Below are 20847 nucleotides of genomic sequence, written 5' to 3' on the forward strand. Positions count from 1 at the left end.
TTTTTTCCACCAGGATATCAGGGTCCCGCATGCCATCAACAAATGTTGTTTTCTGTCACTTTCAATGTTGTTAGCACAGAAGAAGTAACGCATGCGCTCTGTATATTGGGCCCAGTCTTCCTACTGATATCATAGGGATCAAGGTCCTGAAAAGAGGCATTGCTTTTTCTTACCAGAGGAGATGGAGAAAAACATTCTCCTTGTTGCCAGTTTTCCATCACCAAAGACCCTTTACTGTGCACCAAAGAGAATGGCTGCACCTGCAGGTTACAGCGAGACAGTCTGTACCTCGGGACACACAACACTGGCATCTCGACTCAAAACATTGTCCCCATTCTCTCTCCACAGATGCTGTCAGACCTGCTGAGATTTTCCAGCTTTTTTCTGTTTTTGTTTCAGATTCCAGCATCCTCGGTATTTATTATAAACCCCGTTGTCCACTTCTCACTGGGCGCTCAAGAAGGATGCTTGTATCCGATGAGGCCCACAGGGAGATCTATCAATGATCCCCCATGTTCTTCATGGCCATCATAACAGTGCACATATCCACAGTTTTGGGAGAGCCAGAGCTACTTTGGGGACATCTTTACACAACATTGAACGGCAGACCAGAGGTGACCTTCCTCTCCCAGGTCATTGAGTGTCTTTAAGACAGAGATAGATAGGTTCTTGATTAATAAGAGGATCAGAGGTTTTGGGAAAAAGGCAGGAGAATGGGGGATGAGAAAAAAATCAGCCATGACTGAATGGCAGAGCAAACTGGATGGGCCGAATGGCCTAATTCTGCTCCTATGTCTTATGGTCTAACAGCAAACAGTGCAGTGCAGTTGACAATGGTTTGTAAGGACACAGTGGGTGTTAGAACAGAAACGGCTGCTATTTTGGACATTGATAGGAGCACAGAAAAGTTTGCAGCTACATAATAGAAGTCTACAGCACAGAAGGCCATTTTGCTTATTCATTCATGGGACATGGGTGTTGCTGTCTGGCCAGCTTTTATTTATTTTATTAGTGTCACAAGGCGGCTTATATTAACACTGCAATGAAGTTAGTGAAAATTGGCCATCCCTAGTTGCCCTTGGAGGGCAGTTGATAGTCAACCACATTGCTGTGGCTCTGGAATCACATGTAGGCCAGACCAGGTAGGGATGGCAGATTTCCTTCCCTAAAGGACATTAGTGAACCAGATGGTTTTTTCCAACAATTGACAATGGTTTCATGGTCATCAGGAGATTCTTAATTCCAGGTATTTTTTTATTGAATTCAAATTCCACCATCTGCTGTGGCGGGATTCGAACCCAGGGTCCCCCAGAATGTTAACTGAGTTTCTGGGTTAATAGTCGAGCGATGATACCACTAGGCCATTGCCTCTCCAGAGGCCTGTGACAGCTCCTTCAAAGAGCTATCCAATTAGTCTACCTCCTCTACTCTTTACCCCTGGCTGTGTAATGTGCTCCCCAAGTATCTACGTGACTGAGATCTTGTGGCACAATAGGCACCGTCCCTCCCTTCGGACCAGGAGCTCTGGATTCGAGTCCTGCTTCGGGATAGGATGGCCACAGGAGATGAATTTGTAACATTAGCCAAACAGGTCAATTGTCAGCCTGTAAATCCTTCCAGAGTGTCTGATCGCAGGAGGGAAAGAGCAGGGAGGCTTCCCTGGTCAAACGCACTGCAGAAAGCAACGGTAAACCACTGGGGCCCTTTGTCAATTCACTGCCATGGACAACCCCAATGGAGGGCGGCATGCTGGCACAGGGTTGCGAGATGGTCCCCAAGTGTGAATGTGGTCCTGAAGAGACAGCAGAGCGAGGGGGACATATTGTGCATTGCAACACAGTCCCTTAGTGTGAATGTGCTCCCAAAGCGAGGGGGACATATTGTGCATTGTCAGACGGTCCCTAAGTGTGACTGTGATCCCAAAGAGAGTGCAGAGAGAGGGGGAGTTTGGCACCCACACACTCTGCTTTTAAAATGCCTGATTTGCAGACATTCCTGTCACATTGCTGTCAATCCGACACCGCCACGGATTAATTTGTGGGCTGCTCTTTTCCAAATGGATTTCTTGGGTAAGATCATGAGGGACAGGTGGCCACATCAAGTGTGTGAACAACAGCTGCAGATGTGTCTATCTCTGCTCCTGCCTCAGCTGATCAGCTGCTGAAACCCTCACCCCTGCCTCCATTACCCTCCTGGACTATCTCACCCCCATCCCCCCCACGCCTAGCTGGTCTCCCCTATTCTGCTCTCAGTAAACCCGAGACGGTCTGAAGCTCTGTTGAGAGGATCCGTAACTCGCTCCAAGCCCCTTGCGATATCAACCCGAGGGTCTCACTGACCCAAACTGCCTTCCAGCTCAGCAGTGATAAAATTCTTAGCCCTGTTTTCACACCCCACACTATCTCTGCAATCTCCTTCACTACCCTCTGAGGTACGCTGCACTCCTCTAATTCTGGCCTCCCGTGAACATCTGGCCACAGTGACACAGTGGTTAGCACTGCTGCCTCACAGCGCCAGGGACCCGGGTTCGATTCCGGCCTCGGGTCACTGTCTGTGCGGAGTCTGCACGTTCTCCCCCATCTGCGTGGGTTCCCTCACAGTCCGAAAGGTGTGCGGGTTAGGTGATTGGCTATGCTAAATTGCCCCTAAATTGTCAGGGGACGAGCAGGGGTTATGGGAATAGGGTCTGGGTGGAATTGTTTTAGTGCAGACTCGACGGACCTAATAGTCTCCTTCTGCACTGTAGGAATTCAATGATTCTATAAATCCATGGTCACCAGTGCCCTCCTAGGACATGGTACCTGGAGGATCAATGCAGTTCCCTGAGGATGTTACTGATGATTCTATATTCACTGTCCTTTCAGACAATGCATTCCAAATGCTAACTGGGTAAAAGATCTTGTCCTTTTCTCCTCGCTGGTTTTCCTGCCAATTTCCTTAATGGTAGCTATTGTCTTTGGGATGGTGCGTATCAGTTTGCAGTTTAATCCAGCTGCTGAATCAGTCTACAGCTTGTGTTTTGTTACAGTGAGATTCCTCCACCTTCTCCTGCAGTTGGATCCACTCGGTGACAGGGTCTCTCAGTGGTGCATCAAACATAAACAGTGACCCCTGGCTCCACAAACATTTACCCAACCTGCTGCCAAGTCGCGACGCACAGCGGCAGCTCCTTCAGTGATGCCTCTCCGACCCGCCCCAGAGGGCGATGGGAAGCAGGTGCATGGTGACAGCAGTACCACCTCAAACCGGTGAGGTTTGTAACGCAGCAAACGCAACAGCCAATCTCTGCACAGCAAGAGCCCACGAGCAGCAGCAAACAGCCACAGCTGTTCTTTTTATATATTAACGATCTAGATGACGGGACTGGGGGCATTCTGGCCAAGTTTGCCGATGATACAAAGATAGGTGGAGGGGCAGGTAGTATTGAGGAGGTGGGGAGGCTGCAGAAAGATTTAGACAGTTTAGGAGAGTGGTCCAAGAAGTGGCTGATGAAATTCAACGTGGGCAAGTGCGAGGTCTTGCACTTTGGAAAAAAGAATAGAGGCATGGACTATTTTCTAAACGGTGACAAAATTCATAATGCTAAAGTGCAAAGGGACTTGGGAGTCCTAGTCCAGGATTCTCTAAAGGTAAACTTGCAGGTTGAGTCCGTAATTAAGAAAGCAAATGTAATGTTGTCATTTATCTCAAGAGGCTTGGAATACAAAAGCAGGGATGTACTTCTGAGGCTTTATAAAGCACTGGTTAGGCCCCATTTGGAGTACTGTGAGCAATTTTGGGCCCCACACCTCAGGAAGGACATACTGGCACTGGAGCGGGTCCAGCGGAGATTCACACGGATGATCCCGGGAATGGTAGGCCTGACATACGATGAACGTCTGAGGATCGTGGGATTGTATTCATTGGAGTTTAGGAGGTTGAGAGGAGATCTAATAGAAACTTACAAGATAATGAACGGCTTAGATAGGATGGACATAGGGAAGTTGTTTCCATTAGCAGGGGAGACTAGGACGTGGGGGCACAGCCTTAGAATAAAAGGGAGTCACTTTAGAACAGAGATGAGGAGAAATTTCTTCAGCCAGAGAGTGGTGGGTCTGTGGAATTCATTGCAACAGAGGGCTGTGGAGGCCGAGACGTTAAGCGTCTTCAAGACAGAAATTGATAAATTCTTGATTTCTCGAGGAATTAAGGGCTATGGGGAGAGAGCGGGTAAATGGAGTTGAAATCAACCATGATTGAATGGTGGAGTGGACTCGATGGGCCGAATGGCCTTACTTCCGCTCCTATGTCTTATGGTCTTAAAGGGATGGGATTATCCATACGGTTAGCGTGTGGTGTAAAGTCAAAAATGGAAAGATGGGGGGGGGGGGGGGGGGGGGGGGAGGAGAGGGAATGGGAATGGTGCCCATGCCAGTTTTGGAGGTATTTTTCTCCAGATCTGCCAGCACTGTACCGGTATCTGTAATTGGGTGGCACGGTGTCACAGTGGTTAGCACTGCTGTCTCACAGCGCCAGGGACCCGGGTTCAATGCCAGCCTCGGGTCACTGTCTGTGCAGAGTCTGCACATTCTCCCCATGTCTGAGTGGGTTTCCTCCGGGTGCTCCGGTTTCCTCCTGCAGCCCAAAGATGGTTAGGTGGATTGGCCATGCCAAATTGCCCCTTAGTGTCAGGGGGATTAGCAGGGTAAATGTGTGGGATAATGGGGATAGAGCCTGGAATTGTTGTTAGTGCAGACTCGATGGGCCGAATGGGCTCCTTCTGCACTATGATTGATCAGGGGCGGGTAGATGAACGAACACACTGGGTCTATTTCCGCTCAGTTTGGGAACCACGTTTGCAGCTTCGGTTTATAAATCTTCGATACCAATCTGCTGATCACAACTGTCCGCTCCAAACTTCTCCACCCCCTGGCCTCGCGGCCAAGACCTTGGAGACCAGCCAACTCCTGAGAGGGTTTACACATTTTGTTTTGTGTTCAGCAAGACCATTTATTTCAATACATCTTACCAGCAAAGGATCAGCTCCTCCTCCTCCAGCATTAAATAACAATCAGTAACAATGATCACAAGCAGAGCAGCATCGCACCAACCCCCACTCACACAGTACCAACACCCATCGGGTACTGAGCAAGACACTTCAGCCTAACCCAGCTCAGTCCCCCCGTGACCGCAGTAACTGACAACAGCCCACTCCCATAGCGGATACACACACACATATATATACATGCATACACACGCGCGCGCACACACAATACACAGGGAGTCTGCAACCCTCCCCACCTGGCACAGACTGCATTAAATCTCCCCGTCTGAGAGGCAGAGAGAGAACTTGTCATCCCTTCCACAAACTGGAACGCACACACCCAGAGACACAGCCCCACACACACCCAGAGACACAGCCACATACACACGCACGCACCCAGAGACACAGCCCCACTCACACACGCACCCAGAGACACAGCCCCACACACACACACGCACCCAGAGACACAGCCCCACACACACACACGCACCCAGAGACACAGCCCCACACACACACACGCACCCAGAGACACAGCCCCACACACACGCACCCAGAGACACAGCCCCACACACACACACGCACCCAGAGTCACAGCCACACACACACGCACCGAGACACAGCCACACACACACGCACCCAGAGACACAGCCCCCCACACACACACGCACCCAGAGACACAGCCCCACACACACACACGCACCCAGAGACACTGCCCCCCACACACACACGCACCCAGAGACACAGCCCCCCACACACACACGCACCCAGAGACACAGCCCCACACACACACACGCACCCAGAGACACAGCCCCCCCACACACACACGCACCCAGAGACACAGCCCCCCCACACACACACGCACCCAGAGACACAGCCCCACACGCACCCAGAGACACAGCCCCACACACACCCAGAGACACAGCCCCACACACACCCAGAGAGACAGCCCCACACACACCCAGAGAGACAGCCCCACACACACCCAGAGAGACAGCCCCACACACACCCAGAGAGACAGCCCCACACACACCCAGAGAGACAGCCCCACACACACCCAGAGAGACAGCCCCACACACACCCAGAGAGACAGCCCCACACACACCCAGAGAGACAGCCCCACACACACCCAGAGAGACAGCCCCACACACACCCAGAGAGACAGCCCCACACACACCCAGAGAGACAGCCCCACACACACCCAGAGAGACAGCCCCACACACACCCAGAGAGACAGCCCCACACACACCCAGAGAGACAGCCCCACACACACCCAGAGAGACAGCCCCACACACACCCAGAGAGACAGCCCCACACACACCCAGAGAGACAGCCCCACACACACCCAGTGAGACAGCCCCACACACACACCCAGAGAGACAGCCCCACACACACACCCAGAGAGACAGCCCCACACACACACCCAGAGAGACAGCCCCACACACACACCCAGAGAGACAGCCCCACACACACACCCAGAGAGACAGCCCCACACACACACCCAGAGAGACAGCCCCACACACACACCCAGAGAGACAGCCCCACACACACACCCAGAGAGACAGCCCCACACACACACCCAGAGAGACAGCCCCACACACACACCCAGAGAGACAGCCCCACACACACACCCAGAGAGACAGCCCCACACACACACCCAGAGAGACAGCCCCACACACACACCCAGAGAGACAGCCCCACACACACACCCAGAGAGACAGCCCCACACACACACCCAGAGAGACAGCCCCACACACACACCCAGAGAGACAGCCCCACACACACACCCAGAGAGACAGCCCCACACACACACCCAGAGAGACAGCCACACACACACACCCAGAGAGACAGCCCCACACACACACCCAGAGAGACAGCCCCACACACACACCCAGAGAGACAGCCCCACACACACACCCAGAGAGACAGCCCCACACACACACCCAGAGAGACAGCCCCACACACACACACCCAGAGAGACAGCCACACACACACACCCAGAGAGACAGCCCCACACACACACCCAGAGAGACAGCCCCACACACACACCCAGAGAGACAGCCCCACACACACACCCAGAGACAGCCCCACACACACACCCAGAGAGACAGCCCCACACACACACCCAGAGAGACAGCCCCACACACACACCCAGAGACAGCCCCACACACACGCACCCAGAGATACAGCCACACACACACCCAGAGAGACACACACACACACACAAACCACACCCCCACAGACACACACATATCTGACGTAACCCACCCTAATCTGGGGATCCTTTAATACCAGGACTGTGACTCGCACCCTCTGATGTTATACCCAGCTGCCAGTATCTGTACTTCTTTAACTAAGGTGTTTGAGCCGGTGTGTGTGCCTGTGCTGTGACTGATCCCTCAGCCGGTTCTCACTGTGTTCTGGAGGCAGAGCCATTTGCTTCTGCCTGATCCTCGCCCACTCCAGTTACAGACGTATCTGAGATTATCTACCGTGCAAACCCAATTGGCGGGTCCCAGCTCCTGGCCCCGTGCGCCGCATGCACCCTCCCCAGGATCCGCAGCTAATGGCAAAAAAAAAGTTCCCGTTTAAATAAATTTACAAACGCCATAAAAATGTACAGATCTAGATTTTCCGTTTTAAAAAAAAACACACCTCTCCTCTAGAAGAAAAGCACGATTGTGTGGAGACCCTTCAGTTAGCAAGTCCGGTTGTGGAGAGGGGAGTCAGGGTGTGGGTGGGGGAGGGAGGAGGGGTGGGGGGTGGGGGAATGCGGAAGCGGTGTGCAGAGGGGGCACCGCATCGGGGAAGGAAAATGACACCCACCCCCGCCCCCCACTGATTTCCTCCCCTCCCCCTCTCACCGCCCAACCCTGAGCTTCAATCATTCCAGCTCCCCCTCCGCGCCCCCTCAGTTTTCCGGTGGCTGACTGTGTCCGTGATTCGGGTGCTGGGCGTCGTGGTTGTGGTCCGCGGGATGGGAGCCGTCGCCCGAAAACGGTTTCTTGTGGCCCCTGACGCAGTGCGCGTTGCCGCAGCCGCCGCCATCTTCGTCCTCGCTCTCCGATGAGCTCTCACCAAAGGCCCTCGGCTTCTCGTAGATGCAGCAGCCTGTGAACAGCAAGGGAAATTCAGTGGAGACAGGGACACGGGGGCGCGAGGATGGTGGGGTGCGAGGCTGGGAGGCGCGAAGTCAGGGGAGGGGGTGTCGCGAGGCCATGGGGTATGAGGCCAGAGGCAGGGTGGACGCGAGGCAAGAGCCCCACGCACACTGGGAGCCTGGTCTAAAGAGGACCACTTGCTCCTGTGTTGCGACCTGGGCTAATGGATGGGGAAGCAGTGAGGGGAAGAGCATTCCCACTGAGAGTCTCGGGTTAATGAACTGCCTCTTATCATCCCATCTTTTACCCTGGAGCATTAACAAACAAAACCCGGCACCAAGCTACACGAGGAGATCTCGGGTCAGGTGAGCCAAAGCTTGAACCGAGAGGCAGGTTTTCAAGCAGCGTCTCAATGGAGGGGTAAAGTGAGGGGCCGACGCATCACTGGCAGCTCAGGGTGGCGCGCAGACACCAGCTTGGCATTTGTCAGACGCTTCGCCGCTTGGTACTTGTGGCACCAGAGAACAAGCACCTGGTGGCCTGACTTTCTCAGGCGGGCTCTTCCTATTTGGGCAGCACCCCACCAACAAGTATTGGGTTGTCTTGGGAGTTCCCGGGGAAGTAGATTCTACACAAAGCTTAAATCGTCAAAATCTCTTACAAAATCAGTACAGTACAAGAGGCCATTCGGCCCATTGAGTCTGCACTAACCACAATCCCACCCAGGTCCTATCCCTGTAATGCCATGCATTTACTCTACTAATCCCCCTGACACCAAGGGGCAATTTAGCACGGCCAATCAACCTAACCCGCACATCTTTTGGACTGTGGGAGGAAACCAGAGGAAACCCACGCAGACACGGGGAGAACATACGAACACCACACAGAAAGTGACCCAAGCCGGGAATCGAACCCGGGTCCCTGGCGCTGTGAGGCAGCAGCGCTAACCACTGTGCCGCCCAAAGAGCAAGGGCCCTGGCTCGGGAGTGCTGCCTCTCAGATTGCTCGGAACAGGAGGAGGCCATTCAGCCCACTGCGTCAGTGCTGCTGCTTTGGAAGAGCTGCCCAGTTAGTCCCAGATGGATAGTATCCGTTCAACTCTGGAGGGTAACGGGTGGGAGTGGGAAACGAATGCTGCCCTTCCCAACGATGCCAGATCCCAAATCGGAAATGTAGAAAAATGGTGTCCCATTCCCCTGCAATCATTTCCCCGTGTATTGTTTACACAATTCCCTTCAGGAAGTTATTACTCAATTTGCTTCTCCCGCAGTTTCGGGTGGAACATTCCAGGTCATTGCGTAAAATTAGTGTGGTATTTCTGGAGGCCCAAACCTCTGCCCCTGAATCTTTTGATGCCTGGCACGCGTGACACTTACACTTGGAGGAGCGCCGGCCCAGGTGCTCATTGTCCACAGTGTCACTCGTCCACTCCACCTTCTTGTTAGTTTTGCGTTTCCTCAGTCGGATAGTGATGCTCCGATTCTCCTGTAAAAGGGAGGGATGGAACAGATCTCATCTCTGCCGTGTCGGGCTGCGGTGAATGAAAGGCACCCACTGAAACAAAATCGCCCCGCACTTCTCAAATTACAGTGGCTGTCACTGCCCTGATTCAGTGGCGATGCACTCCCACCTCGGGGTCAGGAGGCTGCAGGTTCAATTCCGCTCGGGAGACCACCCCCTCCCAACCTTCCCGGACCCCCCCCACACACACAAAATCCTGGCCAGCGCTCGCAGTGCGGTATCGAAGGGGGAGGGGGGGGGGGGGGTAGTGGGGCTGCTGCACTGTCAGAGGTGCCACCTTCCAGTTGAGATGTGTTAAAGCAAGGCACCGCCCCCGCCCCCCCCACCCTCTCAGGCAGGCCCCCCCCACCCATTATTTCAAAGGATAAGAATGGGATTTCTCCCCAACGCCCTGTCCAATGTTTATCCCTCAAATACAGATGATTGCATCATTACGGGGCTGCTGTTCCTGGGATCTTCCTGTGCGCAAAGTCCCCTCTCCCTTTCCTACATTGCAGGAGGGACTTCAGTCAGTTGGAAAGCAGTCCGGCGCATTCCAGAGTCGCAAAATTCCTTTCTGGATTGCATCTGCTCCATGTCCCGTATCTGCCACGGGCACGACTGTCCGGTGACTGTCCGGTGACTGTCCGGTGACTGTCCGGTGACTGCTCCCACTGTGTGTAGTCAGTGGGTGGAGGTCTGCACATCCAGTGTCCTGTACCTTGGCTAACAACCACTAAAAGGGAGTAGCCAGTCGCTCGCGGGGGCTGTGTGCAAACTGGCCGCGTGCCCTATGCTTGCTACGGCGACCACATTTCTTGGCAATGGTGGGGGGGGGGGAGAGAGAGAGAGAGAGAAAGTACTCACCGGGTCTGCCGGCTGGTTCCCATCCACGGTCTCGGTGACGGTAGAAGACGCGCTTGCTGCCTCCGCCATCGCGCCGCGCTCAATCTCTCGCTCCATTCAGGCACTCGGTTGGGTTGTAGGTTTCCGCGGCGCTCCCTCTGGCTGCTGCAGGTGGCGGGGCAGGGGAGGGAGGGGCCGGGGTGTCGGGGTGGTGCTGAATTCGATGCTGAAGAGACTTTGGCAAAGCCTGAAGCCTGTTGAAGAGACAGGAGGAAAAGAAGGCAACACACTGAGCCAACCTTGACGGGAAGTGGGTGCCTGGATGGTAATGCAGGCTGCAAATCCATCACGTGGACAGGACACAATGCAATTATCAGGCAGGCAGCCATTAAACTCAGCCACGTCACCACTTGGAATGAGCAGTGTTGTGGTGAACAGTGATTATACTGCTGAGAATCAGCCCCGATTATTAATACACTGTACCCTATCGTCAATCCATAAAGCATCTTACCATTGACCGCACTCGGTGAGCTCTTCAATACAGAGTCTCTGCTCCCCTCAGCTCAGTACGTGAATTTAACATTCAGCTCATTTTAATCAATTATTAACTACCAGTCTCCCTCTTTATAACACCATTATCTCTTTATGGGATCGTATACTGCAGTTTGGTTTCGAAGCGACGATTATCTCCAGGGCAGAGTTCCCACTTGGAACACCACAAGCAGGTAAGAATTAGTGGGAGCTGACCATTCGGCCCATCGAGCCTGCTCTGCTATTCAACACAATCACAGAAACATAGAAACACGGAGTAGACCATTCGGCCCTTTGAGTCTTCCCTGCCATTCATTTTGATCATAGCTCATCACCAAATTCAATATCCTGCTTCCCGCCCCCTTCAGGCGAAGACATTTCTCCTCCTCCTCAGGTTGGCCAGTGTCTACCCTGGCAAGCCCCCTTCAGCACCTTCTGAATCTCAATAAGCTCAGTCCTCAACTCCAAACAGTATCGATCCAATTTACTCTGTAACCCTCCCAAACTAGGGAACCCTTGCTGTCACAATCGCTACACTGGGGGGAAACAGAGCTGACTTTCCGAGGGGTGCTGCAGGTTTACGTCCAAACAGATTTGCCCAAGTGTGAAATCCCCTCTGTGAACCAGCTCAAACAGGCAGCATCATTGCTTATTTATTTTATCCGCAGTAAAATATGTGTTTGAGTGGCTGCAGTTTATTAATGCAGCTGAAATTGGGTTCATCGCAAAAAAAAGTCACTGAATTCCTTGCTACAGGTAGAGGCAGTTCGGCCCATCAGGTCTGTGCCAGCTTTCCCCCCACCCCCACAAAAAACAATTCACCACAATGCCACTCCTTCGCCGCCTTCTCCTAACTTTGCACATGCTTCCAATTCAGATAATAATCCTCTTCCCTCTCCAATGCCTCGATTGAATCTGCCTCCACCACACTCTCAGATGATGCATTCCAGACCCTGGGAGAAAATGTTTCTCTGCCTGTCTCTTGTTGCTGTTTTGTCCTACTTAACCATAAATCTGTCATCTCTGGTCCATAGTTCCTTCCACCATAAAACACAGGACAGAAGTGGGCCATTCAGCCCATCGGGTCTACCCCACCATTCAATGAGATCATGACTGATCTGATGTGACAATCCTCAACTCTGCTTTCCCGCCTTATCCCCATAACCCTCGATTCCCTTACTGATTAAAAATTTGTCTCAGCCTTGAGCATACTTAATGATCCAGCCTCTACAACCCTCTGCGTAAAGAACTCCACACATTCACTACCCTCTCAGAGAAGAAATTCCTCGTCTCTGACTACAATGGGTGACCCCTTACTCTGAGATGATGCCCTCTGGTCCCCAGACTCTCCCACACGGGGAAACAACCTCTCAGCGTCGACCCTGTAAAACCCCCTGAGAATCTGGTATGTCTCAAAAATAAGGAAGGAATGAATGAGCTAGTTTTAACATTACTGGATTTAATACACTATTAGTTTCACTGGGGTACGTTAGCAGCTCCTAAGTGAAATATCTTGGGGAAATTCATTTGAAGAGCTCCTTAGATAGCTACAACAGGGAAAACTCGCCACCCTCATTACTTCAAATCCATTTGGTGGGTGAAGCTGGTTTCAAAGTGATTTGTAAGCCAGGTTGAAGACCACAGATTGGATTTACACTCGACAGAACTGGCGTTGGAAATGCCCCCCCCACATCGTTTGCACCGGTCTGGCCAATAAAACAACTAGCAAAAACTTTCAGGCAAATGCGTCTGTTCAGAAGCCCCAGGTCAGCTTTGCTGACGGGTTTGGCAGCATTAACTGAGTCGACATTAGGTGACGACACATCAAAATGGATTCCCATCTTGTGGCGTTCAAACTTCTCAGCTGTTTGCCCCCACGCCAATTAACACATGGCTCGGAGAGTAACCCAGGGATCATTACCATTGACGCTGTGTTTTAATTTGGACCCTGGTGCCACAAACTCTCTCAACACTCCTCTGTGTCAGAAAGTCATGGGTGCACCATGAAGGGCGGACAGATGGGATATGCTAATACATGACACAGATGGTGTACTACTGACATCAGTCAGTCATGTGCTAAACGAGGGGGGAGTTGGGGGCAAGAGGGTGAACTGTACCTCAGAAGTGTCATCCTTTGAGTGAGACATTAAACCCGGGAGGGGTGAGGCTACATCTGCCCTCTTCAGGCGGAGAGGAAAGATCCAGTGGTCACTATTCTGAAGAGCAGCAGGGGAATTCTCCCCAGCATCCTGACCTATGTTCATCCCTTAATCAGCATCCCTGGGTTTGCGGGGGGGGGGGGGGGGAGAGAGAGGGGGGGAGGGAACATTCTCTGGCCAATAGCATGCTGCTGTTAGTGGGATCTTGCTGTGCGCACATTGACTGTCGCTTCACCTACTTTATAGTAGAGGCCATGCTTTAGAAGTACTGCACAGTCTATAATCAGGTACTTTGGGATGTGATAAGGACACAAAGAATTACAAACCTGTCCTTTATTAATGACACTTCCAATGCTAATGCCCACTTTCATTCACCACCCCCTTTGCAATAAAGGACAATATTCTGTTTGCCTTCCTCAATGCTGCACCTGCAGATTGACTTTCCGTGATTCATGTGCAAGGACACCCAGGTCCCTCTGTACTGCAGCAGTCTGCAGTCTCTCTCTATTTAAATAAGATCCTGTGTTTCCTATCCTTCCTGCCACAATGGACAACCTCACACTTTCCAGTGCTATACTCCATTTGCAAAATTCTTGCCCGCTCACTTGATCTATCCGTGTCCCTCCGCGGACTGTGCGCCCTCCGCACAACCTGCTTATCTTTGCAGCAGCAGCAAACTTGGTCACAAAACCCTCCCAACCTGGGGGCTTACGGCACAGTCAGCTCCTGTCTCTCTGGGGAATGTGCTTCCCACGCGAAAGTAGTTGCACGCGTAATCGCGGTCTCAAAACTTCACTTATCTGCAATTTAAAACATTAAACTCCCGCCTTTCCCATGTCGTTCCCACGTGGAAATCAAGCACTGTGCATGTGCCGACTCTGCACACGCGTTGTCGCGACTTCACACTGCGAGGACCCGTGGGAACGGAACCCAGGCAAACAACAGGAGTTCATTTCTTTCCCCTCGTCTCAAAAAACAAACACTATCCTAACTTCTCTGTCACAGAAGCAGCACTTTCCCAGTGAAGTTTTCGTTCCTCTGTCGTTTGAGAATTGAGGTATTAACGCTTGCCATTGCCAATCTACAATCATACACTCTATCATGAGGTTAATAATTAGCTCAATCGCATTGCATAATACTGGATCTAAAATAACCTATTCCTTAATTGTTTAATTGATGCAATGAAAACTTTTTGAATGCATTTCGCAAACCCGTCCTCCAAGCTGTATTTTGCCAATCTGCTTTGCTGAGAGTTTATGAAGTTTAAAGTCCACCCCGGGATTCCTGCACTGCCCTTGTTACAATGTTCCTCTAACTTCCTGTCCAACACTCTAGTTTCTCGTCAGGGTCCTGGAGGCTTCTCCCACCCGTATCTTCCGCCCTCCATGTTCTGATTTTCTGAGCTATGACCTGTTCTCTCGAGCGTATTTAACTCGCCCCTTCATCGTCACCACCTCTCTCCCACCTTCAATCTCCCATTTCACCTGTCTTTTCCAAAAGTCAGGCACCCTGGAATATTCAGCTCTCGACCTTGGTCACCCTGTAACCACCTTTCAGTAATACACACAAACCAGGAGTAGGCCACTCGGCCCTTCGAGCTAGCTCCTCCATTCTATACAATCGCAGCTGGTCTGACTGTAACCTCAACCCCACATTGCTGCCGACCCCCGGATAACCTTTCACCCCCTCGTTAAACAAGAATATTTCACACTCTGCCTTAAAAATATTCATAGACTCCGTGTCCACTGCGTCTTGAGGGAGAGAGTTGCAGAGACTCACAGCCCTCAGAGAAAATTTCTCATCGCTGTTTGAAATGGGCGACCCCCATATTTTTTGAACGGAGATCCTTAGTTCTAGATTCTCCCACAAGAGGAAAAATGCTCCCCACATCCACCCTGTCAATACTCCTCAGAATCTTACATGGTTCAATCAAGTCACCTCTTACTCTACTAAACTCCAATGGATACAAGCCTGGCCCCTCCAACCTTTCCTCAGAAGACAACCCAACCATTCTAGCTATTAGTCCAGTAAACCTTCTCTGAACTGCTTCCAATGCATTTAGATCCTTCACTGGAGTAAGGTGACCGACACTATATACAGTGCTCCAGATGTGGTCTCACCGATGCTTACAGTACTGTAGGAATGCTGCACTGCCAGAGGAGCTGCCTTCTGAATGAGATATTAAACCCAGGCCAAGTGGACGTGAAGGATCCCGCGGCACTATTTCAAACAAGAGCAGGGGAGTTCTACCCGGTATTCCTAGACAATACTAACCCCTCAATCAACATCACAAAAACAGATTATCCGAGCATTGGGACATTGCTGTTTGTGGGAGCTTGCTGTGTACAAATTGATGCTGTATCTCCTACATTGAAACAGTGGCAACATTTCAAAAAGTATTTCCCTAGCTGCAAAGCACGTTGAGATGTCTGGTGGTCATGAGCGGTTCTATATAAACGCACGTCTTTCTTTCTCATCAGAATCCACTCTCCTCCTTATAAGCCTAAGGCCCCATTCGCCAGGACACTGGTCCCTTCCCGGTCTGTTGCAGTGGAACAGCTCCCTCTTCCCCCACTAACAGTGCCACTGACCTGTGGATTGAAATCCCTTCCCCTTCAAACCACTCTTTAGCTGCGCATTCAAACCTTCTTTCCCCTTATCCGTGTGACTGGGAGGGTAATCCAGGGATCATTAGCTTTGAGGCTGTGTTTTAATTTGAACCTATGCGGAGGCAGTGGCACAGTGGTATTGTCACTGGACTAGTTTGGCACGGCAGATGGTGAAATTTGAATTCAATTAAAAAACCTGTCTAATTGCCATAAAAACCCGTCTGGTTCACAAATGCCCTGGCAAGGGAAGAAAATCTGCTGCCCCTTACCCTAGATGTCACTCCAGCCTCACAGCAACTCTTAAGTGCCCTCTGAACCACTCAGTTCGAGGGCAATAAATGTTGGCCTTGGCAGCGACTGCTTGTTCCACATTCCTTCCCACACAACGTCATTCCTGATTCTCCCTATGTTGTTGATGACTATGTGGGCCACAGTGACTTCCTGGATCCTTTCCCCTTCTGTAGGCTCGCCTCTCCCACAAAGGGATGGCCTTAACACCACCATCAGGGAGCAGAGCTCAGTATCATGCGTGTACATGTGGGACGTGATCTCGTGTGGAGGACGGTGTCGGCAAAGGGAAGCAGGTGGAGCACGAAGAATATTCCATTGGGAACCGTGTGGGACTGGTGGTCGCGGGACAGGATTTCGGGATCATGAACTCCAGCACAGCAATGGGGTCAGTGGAGCTCGCACTGGCTTTTGGCAGCTGTGGCGCCTCTTTAGATGTTGGTGTTTTTTTTACTCTGTTGGTGGGCGTGGCTTAATCAGTCCCTGAAGCCGGATTTCTGCTGCAACCACAGCTTCTGAAAAGGAGGGACAGGGAAGCAGGGAGGGAACAAAGTATCAGTAGGAACTGAAGCCCTTCGAGCCTGTCCCACTATTCAATACAGTTGAACCACAGTTAAACTGTGCCTCAAATCCCTAACCCTTCATAATCTTAATCGACTTTAATTTCTACCCTAAACAGTTTGGCTCATTGTAAGTTTGTGCCTCTGAGAAAGCTGCACTCTTCTAACTCTGGCCTATCACCCCGATTCTAATCATTCCACCATTCAGGGCCATGCCTTAAGCTGCCTGGGTCCCAAGCTTTGCAATTCCCTCCCTAAACCCCTCTGCCTCACTTCCTTTCAGCCGCTGATTAAATCCTACCTCTCGACCATATCTTTTTAATTCATTCGTGGGCCATGGGCGTCGCTGGCTGGCCAGCATTTATTGCCCATCCCTAGTTGCCCTTGGAGGGAAGTTGAGAGTCAACCTCTGGCTCTGGAGTCACATGTAGGCCAGACCGGTTAAGGATGGCAGATTTCCTTCCCTAAAGGACATTAGTGAACCAGATAGGTTTTTCTGACAATCGACAATGGTTTCATGGTTATCAATAGATTCTTAATTCCAGATTTTTATTGAATTCTAATTCCACCACCTGCTGTGGGGGGATTTGAACCCGGGTCCCCAGGACATTAGCTGAGTTTCTGGATTAATCGTCTAGTGATAATACCACGAGGCCATCGCCTTCCCATATGCCCCAATATGTGGTTTGGTGTCAAATACTGCTTGACAACACTCTGATGAAGTGACTGGGGCGTTTTATATTAAAGATGCTGCACAGATATCGATAGCTGTTGCCACTGCTTCCTTCCACTCGAGAAACGGGCCCTCTCTATCTACCCAGCGAAAGTCTCAAACATCTCACTACTTCTTTTTAAAACAGCCAAGGGTAACACAAGCCACCTTTGTGGAAGCCTTCTTCAGAACGGAACTTTCTGGTATCATTCTGGTGCGTCTCTGCTGTAGCCCCTCCAAACTTAATTACTGAAACATTAAAGATCCGGAGGGGGATGACAGGGTACATACCAGGGGGATGTTTCTACTTGTGGGAGAGGCTCGAACTGGGGGCTACAGTTTAACAATAAGAGAGCCCACCTGTTTAAGACAGAGATGAGGAGATTTCCTTTTCCCTCAGAGGGTGGTTCGCCTGTGGAATTCTCTTCCACAGAAAGCCACAGAGGCTGGTGTCATTGAGTATATTCAAGGCAAGATAAGATTTTGATAGACAAGGGTGTCAAGGGATATGGGGCGGGGAGAAGCAGACAGCGAGCTTGAGAACACAGCCAGATCTTATGTAAATGGCAGAGCAGACTCAAAGGGCTGAATGGCCTACTCCAGCTCCGAAGTTCCTAGATCCTTCCTAAGACATGTTGTCCAATAGAGGTCTGTGATCTGATCATGCTGTTTGAAATGTTCTAAAGGATATTACCTGCCACACATTATAATACAGGTTCATACAATCGCAGAATCATACAACGCAGAAAGGACCCCCTTCGACCCTTCCAGCCTGTTCTTGCTCTATGAAAGAACTACCCAATCTGTCCCACTCCTCCTTTCTTTCCCCTTTTAAGTATTCATCCAATGCCATATTGAAAGTTACGACTGAACCTGCTTCCACTGTCCTTTCAGACAAGATGCTCCAGATCACAACAACTCGCTGCGTTAAATAAAGAAACCTTTCCCTCATGTCGCACCTCAACTCTGTGTTCTCTTTTTACTGACCTTTCTGCCAAGGGAAACTGTTCATTCTTACTTGACCTATAAAAACCTTCTTGGGCTTTTGAAGACTTCTGTCAAATTCCTCCCTTAACCGTCTCGGCTCCAAGAGAAAAGCCCCAGCTTCTCCAATCTCTCCCATATTAACTAAAGTCCTTTATCCCTGGTACCATCTCAGTAAATCTCTTTGACACTCTCACTTAACATCTTGACAGCCTTTGTAGAGTGTGGTGCCAAGAATGAGCCAGTTAGGGTTTCAACCCTCTGCTTCATTTTAAACAAAGGCTTGGCATAAATATCTTTTCAGTCCTCTGTGCCTCTATCTACAAAGCTAAAGTTCCAATCTGCTCTTGTTTCAAACAATTTTTTCAACTTGCTCTGCTGCCTTCAAAGATTTGCATAGGCACATCCCCCACTGTTCCCATAATTCCCTTTTACATTTTTGTAAAAGCTGAATGGTACAATTGTATCAGTTCATACTTCTCTGCATCTATTTCACTTGCCACATATCTGCCCCCTTCACGAGTCTACGTCCTCTCGAATATCCCACTTTATTTCAACCACATTTAAAAGCTTTGTAACATAGAATCCTGACAGTGCAGGAAGCCATTCAGCCCATCAATTCTGTACTGACTCTCCAACAGAGCATCTTACCCAGGCCCACCCCCCCGCATTTACCACAGCTAACCCCCCCCAACCTACACATCTTTGCACACTAAGGGGCAATTTAGCATGGCCAATATGCCTAACCTACACATTTTTGGAATGTTTGAGGAAACCGGAGCACCCGGAGGAAACCCGTGCAAACACGGAGAATGTGCAAACTCTGCACAGACAGTCACCCAAGGCTGGAATTGAGCCCCTGTCCCTGGCGCTGTGAAGCAGCAGTGCTAACCACTGTGCCACCCATCTGCAACTTTTGAGGCAGCGTCCTTTATATCCAAGCCCAGGCCATTAATATATATCAAAAAGAGCCATTGCCACAATACCGACTCATGGGCAAACTTCGCTTCAGGCCCGAAATCAACTGTTCACCACTACTCTCTTCTGTCCGTTCCTTCACCAACTTCGTACGCACACCGCCATTGTCCATTTCACCCCATGGGTTTTGCTTTTGCTGATAAACTCGTTATCAGAACGCATTTCCCAGAGACCACATACTCATCAATGGCATCATCCACACTGACCTCCTCCGCTAATTCAAAGAACGCAAATCAGGTTTGTCAAACAGGTGGTAGCAGCATACAGACCAAGTCACACTAATCTATTTATGAGCTGCTTCTCTCTCTCTATTATACAGTGTGTGCAATAATATTAGGTACCTCTTTTTGTGTAATATAATAAATATTATCTATCCCTCCTGTAAATTACTGTCAGCTGATCCTCTCAATTGTACAATGTACATTAGCTGGATCATATAATTGTACACGTAATTGATCATATAATTGCATAATTGTGCAATGCACATTAGCTGGATCATATAATTAATGGTGGGCAGCACAGTGGCAAGCTCTGCTGTCTCACAGTGCCAGGGACCCAGATTCGATTCCCAGCTTGGGTCACTGTCTGTGCAGAGTCTACGCATTCTCCCCGTGTCTGCGCGGGTTTCCTCCGGGTGCTCCGGTTTCCCCCCACAGTCTGAAAGACGTGCTGGTTAGGTGCATTGACCTGAACAGACACCGGAGTGTGGCGATTCGGGGAATTTCACAGTAACTTCACTGCAGCCTTACTTGTGACACTAATAAATAAACTTTAAACTTTGCATTCATTTACAGGTAAGAATATATATTAAATATGTATGGCCTGCACTTGACATAGAATTAGTTTTATTCTAGAATTATATAAATTTACAAGAGAATCCATATTGTATAAAGTTAGTCACATATATATTACAGTATTATTTGTCCCTCTTTATTATACTGCCTATGAGTTTTATTATAGCATTCCTAAATTTGCAGGAGACAATATTTTATTGTCCCTCTCAGATATAAAGTAAATTAATATTTTAACCTGTCCCTATCTAGTATAAAGTACATTATATTACAGTGTGTTATACTGCTTTACAGCTGACAATGTCTCTACAATAATTGATTACCTGTGTCCCACTCACACCGCCTCCATCTTCCAGACCTTTCCCTGCAGCCTTGCCCCCGTGCCGTTGCCCATCTCCTTCCCCAGCACCATTTCCGGTTCCGCCCGGTGCTCACCTTTCCGGAGTCCCCCCCACCTCCAAGGGCGCGGCGCCATCTTTGATGCGGGTCTTGCGGCGAAGTCACGTGCGCGACGTCACTCCGGTGCGGCAGGGGCCGCCATGTTTCAGGCAGGAAAACTGAACACGTGGGACTCCTTTTGCTGATGACTGACCCGCTTCATGGTGGGTGAAGCTGTGGCGGGAGGGGGCAGAGGAGGTTACCTCCAGAGGGGTCTAAAATATAATCCCCTCTAATGGGCCAATATATAGAATCCCTACAGTGCAACAGGAGGCCACTCGGCCCATCGAGTCTGTACTGGCTCTCTGACAGAGCATCTTACCAGGCCCT

At 50.5% G+C, this 20847-nt stretch overlaps 1 protein-coding gene across 1 annotated transcript; it reads right to left on the reverse strand.

Moving 5' to 3' along the window:
* Window positions 1–4963: 4963 nt before the first annotated feature.
* Window positions 4964–20489, reverse strand: LOC144496901 (E3 ubiquitin-protein ligase PPP1R11-like). The gene is made up of 4 exons (XM_078217509.1): window positions 20403–20489; window positions 10489–10721; window positions 9498–9606; window positions 4964–8131 (listed from the first exon to the last, which is right to left on the reverse strand). The coding sequence occupies exons 2-4, from the start codon at window positions 10582–10584 to the stop codon at window positions 7932–7934; spliced, it is 405 nt and encodes a 134-aa protein (XP_078073635.1). The 5' UTR covers window positions 10585–10721; window positions 20403–20489; the 3' UTR covers window positions 4964–7931.
* Window positions 20490–20847: the final 358 nt, after the last annotated feature.

Source organism: Mustelus asterias, chromosome 8 (assembly GCF_964213995.1).
Source record: "Mustelus asterias chromosome 8, sMusAst1.hap1.1, whole genome shotgun sequence".
In the NCBI taxonomy this organism is placed as follows: Eukaryota; Metazoa; Chordata; class Chondrichthyes; order Carcharhiniformes; family Triakidae; genus Mustelus; species Mustelus asterias.